This window comes from Mesocricetus auratus, unplaced genomic scaffold, assembly GCF_017639785.1.
Source record: "Mesocricetus auratus isolate SY011 unplaced genomic scaffold, BCM_Maur_2.0 Super-Scaffold_100006, whole genome shotgun sequence".
Lineage (NCBI taxonomy): Eukaryota > Metazoa > Chordata > Mammalia > Rodentia > Cricetidae > Mesocricetus > Mesocricetus auratus.
In genome coordinates this window covers 5,358,338-5,366,584 of record NW_024429190.1, presented here as the reverse complement: position 1 = coordinate 5,366,584, position 8,247 = coordinate 5,358,338, and the positions used below count along the sequence as shown (strand labels likewise).

The 8,247-nt window shown below is 49.2% G+C and overlaps 1 protein-coding gene across 1 annotated transcript; it reads right to left on the bottom strand.

Moving 5' to 3' along the window:
* Nucleotides 1-497: 497 nt before the first annotated feature.
* On the bottom strand, nucleotides 498-4,891 carry LOC121140733. The gene is given in 6 exon segments (XM_040746625.1): nucleotides 498-2,616; nucleotides 2,618-2,852; nucleotides 2,855-3,015; nucleotides 3,017-3,605; nucleotides 3,608-3,857; nucleotides 4,766-4,891. Coding segments are annotated over 6 exon segments (3,480 nt in total).
* Nucleotides 4,892-8,247: the final 3,356 nt, after the last annotated feature.

Genomic DNA, 8,247 nt, shown 5'->3' with positions numbered 1-8,247 from the left:
CTACCTGACCTGAGCTCTGGGGTCTATATGCACAGTGTAATTTCCAATCAATTCCCAGTATCTTGGCCACCTGCTGACTCACCTGGGAGACAAAGGCCGGCCCATTGTCTGATCCTATTACCTGAGGCATCCCATATCGGGGAAAGATTTCTTCTAATAGTTTCTTGGTGACCATCTTTGCAGTTTCATGTTTGGTGGGGTAGGCCTCTACCCATCCAGAGAAGGTGTCTATAAAAACTAAGAGATATTTGTAGCCATACATGCCAGGTTTAATTTCAGTAAAGTCTATTTCCCACTGGACTCCAGGTCTGTGTCCCCGGAGACGGACCCTGGGGGCAGTCTTGGCTCATCCTGTGTTGACTTGAGCACAAGCAGTACAAGTCTCTGTGACCTTTTGTAGGGCCTTATCTCTATTGAGGAAAAGTTTTCCCGTCTCTGCTCGATCCACCAGGACTTGCATTTTTCGGGCACTTAAATGAGTTAGTTTGTGGAAGTTATTAATTAGGTCCATTGTAGGTTGGCACAATGGTTTTTCCTTGGTGCACCCATCTGTCCCACTCTGGATCATAGTCTGCTCCTAGTTTCTGTATCAAATCTAAGTCCTCAGTACTATATTCCCAGTTTACCAGCTGGGTCCGTCCTGGTTCAGTTAAGATCGTGACGGTGAGGAGCTGGGGACCCACAGCGGACTGTTTAGCAATCTCATCTGCTAGACGATTGCCTTTTGCCTCTGCACTGTCTCCTCTTTGGTGCGCTGGGCAGTGCATGATGCTCAATTTCTTGGGGAGGAATAGGGCCTTGAGCAGGGCCAAGATCTCAGTTTTATTTTTAATCTCCTTGCCCTCCGAGGTTAGGAGTCCCCTCCTTGGGTAGATTTCCCCATGTATGTGGGCAGTGGCGAAGGCATACCGGCTATCGGTATATACGTTGAGTCTCTTACCTTCTGCCAGCTGGAGCGCCTGAGTTAGGGCAATGAGCTCTGCCCGCTGTGCCGAGGTGCCTCCCGGAAGGGCGCTGGCCCAGACTACCTGGTTTTCGGTGGTCACTGCTGCTCCTGCTTATCGTTCTCCATTCAGCAAGTAGCTACTGCCATCCGTGTACCACGTGTGGTCCGTGTCTTTTAATGGCTGATCGGACAGGTCAACCCTGGTCCCATGTGCTTCCGCAAGGATCTGCAGGCAGTCATGGGACATAGGGCCCTCTGGCAGCGGCAGCAGAGTTGCAGGACTAAGGGCGACTGCTGGGCCGAAGCGAATCCCATCAGCATCCAGGAGCAGGGACTGGTAATGGGTCATGCGGGCATTGGATAGCCAACGATCAGGAGGCTGGCAGATGATAGACTCAACCGCATGTGGTGCCAGTACAGTTGATGGCTGTCCCAGAGTCAGCTTTGTTGCGTCCTTGACGAGGATTGCAATGGCCGCCACCATTCTCAAGCAAGGGGGCCATCCGGAGGCTACTGGGTCCAATTTCTTGGACAAGTAGGCAATGGGTCGCTTCCATGGCCCAAACCTCTGGGTCAAGACCCCCTTTGCAAAGCCTTGCTTCTCATCCATGAATAGGTTGAAAGGTTTGGTTATGTCGGGCAAGTCCAAAGCCGGAGAGGAGAGTAGGGCCCGTTTGATGTTACTAAAGGCCTGTTGTTGTGCCTCTGTCCATTCAAAGGGAGCCCCTTGTTTGGTTAGGGGATACAGAGGAGCCGCCATTTCGGTGAATCCGGGGATCCACAACCTGCAGAACCCGGCGGTGCCCAAGAATTCTCTCTGCTTCCGGTGACCCCGGGGAACTGGGATCTGGGATATAGTTTTCTTGCACGCGGCCGTTAGCCAACGCTGTCCATCTTTTAATTTGTACCCCAGATAAGTCACTTCCGTCTGGCAAATTTGGGCCTTCTTGGAGGAGGCTCTGTACCCAAGATGCCCGAGGGTTTGTAGTAGGGCCCTGGTACCTTTAAGACAGTCCCGTTTGGTTGGAGCTGCCAGTAGGAGATCATCCACGTACTGGAGTAGAATCAGGGATGGGTGCTGAACCCGGAAGTCCACAAGGTCCTGATGTAAGGCTTCATCGAAGAGAGTGGGGCTGTTCTTGAATCCCTGGCGGAGCCGCGTCCAGGTCAATTGTCCTGAAATTCCTAGTTCGGGGTCCCTCCATTCAAAAGCAAACATTGGCTGGCTCTTAGGGCTTAGCCGGAGACAAAAGAAGGTGTCCTTTAGGTCTAGCACCGTATACCACAGATGGGTGGGTGGTAGGGTACTCAGAAGGTTATATGGGTTGGGCACCGTGGGGTGTATATCCTCCACCCTCTTATTAACTTCCCTAAGGTCCTGTACCGGTCGGTAGTCGCCTGTGCCAGGCTTTTTGACGGGTAGAAGTGGAGTGTTCCATGGCGACCGACAGGGAGTTAAGATCCCTTGGTCCAAGAGTCTTTTGATGTGCGGCTTAATTCCTTGATAGGCCTCATTAGGCATGGGATACTGTTTAATCGAGATGGGTGTAGCTGTTGCCTTTAACTCAATGACTATGGGAGGTTGTTGCTTAGCTAAACCCATGGCCCGGGTTTCGGCCCAGGCCAAGGGGAAATCTTCCAGCCAAGAGTCTATCTCGGGTTTCACTGTATTCAAACAATCTGTATTCATCTTCCATTTTGAGAGTTAATACTTGGAGAGGTGCTCCATTTGGGCCTGACACTGTGGCCCCATTCCCCTCGAAATGGATCTGTGCTCTGAGTTTGGTCAGTAGGTCTCGTCCCAGTAGTGGGTATGGACAGTCGGGGACGTGGAGGAAAGAATGAGAAACCTTACCGGTAGCCAGATGTACCTTCCTTTCAGTAGTCCAACGGTATCGCCTTCCATGGTGGCCCCTTGCACCCAGGCTGTCCGTCTGCTGAGTTGGCCCGGGGAGGTGGTGAGGACCGAGTGCTGAGCTCTGGTGTCGACTAGGAAGGTGACTGGTTGCCCCCCGACTCTGAGAGTTAGCATAGGCACGGTGGGGGGCCTCCCGGCCTTGGCTCCCCTAGTCTTCATCTAAAGCCAGAAGGGAGTTTTCCAGCCGCGAACCCTTCGGTTTTCGGGGTCGCTTTGGGCATTCTCTCACCCAGTGGCCTCACTCCTTGCAATAGGCACACTGGTCCCGCTCCACCCTGGGCCTCCTCTGGTCTCCCTGCCTATCTGACCTATTGCTGTTCTGCACTAAAGTGGCCAAGAGGCGGCTTAGCTCCTTACTTCGTTTATGGTCCCTAGCTGTCTCCTTCTCTTCAGTTTCTCTGCGTATATGGTCCTCCCTCTCTTCTACAGTCTCCCTCTTATTATAGATACATTCTGCTTCCTTTAGTAGATCCTGGATGGTGTAGCCCTGTAGTCCATCCAGCCTCTGTAACTTATTCCTAATGTCAGGCACTGACTGCCATATAAATGCCATGGCCACGCCGGTAGCCTGTCCCGGTTCGTCTGGGTCATAGGGAGTGTACATGTGATAGGCTTCCTTGAGTCTCTCTAGAAAGGCAGCAGGAGGCTCCTCGGAACCCTGACTTACTTGCTTTACCTGTGCCAAATTGACGGGGCATTTACCGGTCCCTCGGAGGCCTGCTATGAGCAACTGGACATAAGGCGTAGGTGTCCCCTACCTGCATCGGTGGTAAAATCCCAGTTGGGTCTGGTCAAGGGGAAGGCGGCATCGATCTCGTTTGGTTGCTGAGTCGGCTGTCCATTCTCCCCTGGCACATTCTTCCTTGCTTCTAGAAAAACCCTCTGTTTCTCCTCTGAGGTCAGGAGAGTTTGCAAGAGCTGCTGGCAGTCATCCCAAGTAGGTTGATGGGTAATTAATATAGATTCTATTAGATTAGTCAAGGTGACAGGATCCTTGGAGAAAGGAGGGTTGTGCTATTTCCAGTTGTATAGGTCAGAGGCAGAGAACCGCCAGTATTGCAGTTGGCCGTTCCCTCCTTGTTGTAAGGGGAATGCCTGGGAGGTAATCTTTGAGGGCGGTTGGTCTCTCCGCCCCCGGAGATGGCCTGCAACTGGGGAGTTAGGAGGTGAGTAGGTGACGCCCCTCTGGTCTCCCACCAGGGGCGTCTGTTGAGCTCCTATCGGGACTGGCTGCAATGGAGGCAGGTGATAGGGAGGGGGTCATCAGAGAGCAAATCCATTAGGGGGGAGTTAGGATCCGGGGGAAGGATGGGTTTGGGAGATTGTTCCCGGGTGAGGATAGGGTACAGGGATGAGAAATAAGAGGGAGCTGGGGGAGCAGAAGGAGGAGGTGCCGTAGGAGCGGGGAGAGAAGGAGAGGGTTCTGAAGGGGCAGGGGAAAAGGAGCAGGTTTCAGAGGGACGGGGGGGGAGGAGCTGGTTCTGGAGGGGCGGGGGGAGAAGGAGCAGGTTTCGGAGAGACAAAGGGAGTGACCCATGGAGGTGGGTCATAAGCCAAGTTTTCCCAGTTACAATGCAGGTGACCTGGTCTGGGTGCCCATGGGATCCTTTGTCAAAAATCTTCTCTTTGACCTGCAGAATAGTATCAAGGTTAAAGGTGCTGTCCCTCGGCCAACCCACGTTAAAGTGGGCCATTCCTAGGAGCAAAAGGTCTGCCACTTCTTTTTCTTTACATCGACCGCCTGGTTGTGGGCGCGTTCTCGAACCTCAGACCAGTGTCCTAGAGTTAGGCTTCAGGGGGTGGTTAGGGTCTGTCTCATGACGACTTCAAACGCAAACAAGAGACAAACAGACAGACACAATACAACAAGACAGCCGGCGACCAGACGCTCTGCACGGTACCGAAAACAAAAATTCAGACGGAGACTCAACAACCAGAGGCCCTTGATTCTCCGATAGAGGGGCGTACACGCCACGGGCTCCGAAAAGGCAAGCCCCTACCTCTATGTCCCCTGAAACATCTTCCATGGTGGCGGGGGAGAAGTCCCGAGCTCGTCAGCTCCTTCTCAAGCCGCCCAGATACCGAGTGACCGGGATCCGAGTCATACAGAAAACAAAACAGACACAGTTACCAACAGGGAACACTGATGCTGGCCAGCTTACCTCCTGGTGGGCTTCTGGTGGAGTTGGGCAGAGGCCTTCTATCTATCGGTGGGACCTCCAATGAAAGACCCCCCCCACTGGGAATCTTCCTGGCAGGAGACCCTCGCCCAAAAATCGAGACAGAGCCATTGGATGCAACAACAAGAGAGTTCTTTATTGCTCACGCAGGCGCCTGCAGATGCTGAAGCACTTCAGGAGGCTGAGCATACTGGGCTGGATTTAGTACAGCTTATATAGAAGAGGCTTTATTTGCATATGAAGTCTTGAGGACCTTGTAAGAGCAGCTCTCAATCAGGCCAGGCAGGCTTGATATGCAAAATGAGGTAGAAGGTGAGAGCACCTCTGATAGGGTACTCGTCTTGGTGATGTCACAGCTTTTGAATTTCACGCTCTTAGAAAGGGCGTGGTTTACGTGAGTGTGGCGGGGGTCTTTCATTCCCCCATTTCTTTTTATCCTTAAGTAAAATCCTTTACTTAACTGTTGTGAGGGTTCTCTGTCTCCTGTTGCTTTAGAACCTGATATTGATGAGTTAGGACTAAAGTCTGGATGACTGACAGCCTTTTCTTGATAAACTGAACCAGCCGGTTAAGGATACAGGCTTTTGAATTTCACACTCTTAGAAAGGGCACAGTTTGCATGTGTGTGGCGGGGGTCTTTCAGTGGTAGCTGGATCCAAGTCATAACTCCCTAAAGCCATACCAAAATAAAGTCTGGGAAGTTGTCAACATTGTAGTGAAGTGACCAGCCCTCCCATTTTAGCAGCCATGACAGCTATCATGTGCTCACATGGAAAGGAACCAATTAGAAGTTAGTTGGCGGGGCTGTGCTTTATGGCTTTGTGTGGCCTTAGGGACAGTGCACAACAGTGACATGCAGAGCTAGCAACCACCCTGGGAGGACTTATGAGCCATAACAGCTGGTTGACCAATCAACACAGGGCAGGCCATCCAAGCCTGGAAGCACACCAATCCTGAGACTGTTGCATACCCCTAGACACTGCCCTTTAAGATTCCTGCATGGCAGTTTCTCGGGGTCTTTCTCCAGCCATTCGCTGCAGTGAATGGATGAAAGGCCTGAGCTAATGGGGTTAGCTCATTAAACAACTACAATATAAAAGAATCTTTGCTTTTGCATCAAAACGGGTGATTTAGGGGTTCAGAACTTGGACACAACAATAGAAGCGTGAACAGCCTTTTCTCTTTCCAGAGAACTGGGTAGATAGAGATAGGACAGAAATGTTTCCAACACAATGAGAAGCATTTTTAAGTCTATATTTAGAAAACAAAACAATCAAAGAAAATTTAAAATTTTGAGCCTTTGACTATGATAATTCTAATTATTTTTTTAAAAAGCTTTACCAGCCAGTGCTCATAACTGTTATCAAGGTTAGATTAATAACTTACCAGAACTCCAATGATTAATATGTTAATTTTGAAACTTTGCCCTCATATTTGTCATCTTTGTCTCATTTTTGGTAAAACTTCTATCACTTCTTTGATCTCCACTTGTGTCTTTGCGTTCTGGAAACATCCAGCCATCTTGATCTTAAACAGTTGGCTTTCCTTTCCATCTGGAAAGGAGTCATTTACCATGAGACATAGGTGCTTGGCTGTTGCCAGCAGTCATTGGAAAGGCTAGTCTCTTTGAAAATTTTCATCAGAGCATAAAAGGGACAGTAAAAAGCAATGTTTAAGTCAGTGACAATAGCAGGGTAGTTTTGAGTTTACTTTTTATAATTGAAACCTGTCTTGTTAACTCTAGGAAAAAGCAAGGCCTGACTTTAACACTTAAAACCAATTTAGGCTGAGAGGTAATTGAAGTTCATTTTTCAAGCTGTTTTATTTAAGAGACTCGGGTAATTTAAACTTTCTTTTAAAGCTCTCAAATTTGTATCATCAGCAAGGAGCATGTACATCTTTTGCACTCAGAGTTATTGTAAAGCCATATTGTTTTTAGGTGAATGCACTCTCTAGCTATGAAAGGACTGACCAGGCAGATACAGCATTGATGGAGGAGTTGGCCAGTTCTGCCTGCTGCAGTAGCAGGAGGTGGCAGGGCTGCTAAATTGTAAGGGGAAGATAGGGCTTGCAGTTGGATGGAATTCAAAGTTGGTAGGAGTAAGCCTGGAGGAGACAAGAGGAGAATAGAGGATGTGGAGTGAGGGCATTGGCTGACTTTAGCAGTCCTGTTAGTAGAAGCATTTTGCAAAGCTATAGCATTAGTTGAGCATGGTGGTAAAGGGGCACACTCTATAATCTGATCAGAGGAGACCATGGAAAAGCCTATTTGGCAGGAGCCAGTGCAGCTGAGAGAAGAGCTTCCTTCTGTGAACTGAATATAGTCTGGCTGTAACAGAGGGGAAATATAAAATAGTGGACTTTGTAGGTAAGGGCTGTTTCAAGTGATTCTATGGGGGAATGGGTGACAGTAATGGTCTTGGGAAAGAGTATGGCAGGGTTGAGAGGAGGGCAAGAATTAAGTGAGGTTCAGGATTTTGTAGGATGTTGGGGACTGCTAGAACCTTGAACAAAATGGAGTCTGTCAACCATTTCTTGGTCTTCTGCCTACATGACTGCGAGCACACATGCCCTTGAGACAAAGGAAAAGGCTAACCATAAAAGTTAAATTTACACAGGGTAGCCCACCCGCCTAGCCAGGGGGAAGTAACCCTTATAGAGCAATTGTCTTTGTTAACAAAAGGTTAAAGTGTTCCTTTGAATACTTCCTACCCCTCCCTAATTCCTGCACCTGACTTACGCTGACAAGCATTTGTGGAATGCGACTGATGACTGATGGAAAATTATAGCTTTGTCTTTACCTTATTTTGTTGGGGAAGGCCTGTGTATATGTCAATAAATTACTGCTGGCCAATAGGAATCTAGATAGGTGGGGCTAGGAGTCCAGGAGGATTCTGGGAAGGAGAAACACAGGAGAGTTCGAGATGTAACCGCCATGGTGTAGGAAGCCTGGAACTATTCTCCGGTAAGAGAAATACTTAGATTAACCATTATGGGGTAATTACTTAAGTCAGAGCTAGCCAGTAAGAAACAAACAAGGCCAACAGCTTCATAATTAATACAGCGTCTTGTGTGTTATTTGGGGACTACAATGCGGCAGAGCCCAGGCGACTTGCGGGTGATAAACCAAAGCGGCTAGCAAAGAAAAAGCTTCCCTTTAACAAAATGGTTGTCAGGAGCGGGATTGAATTTCCATGCAAAAT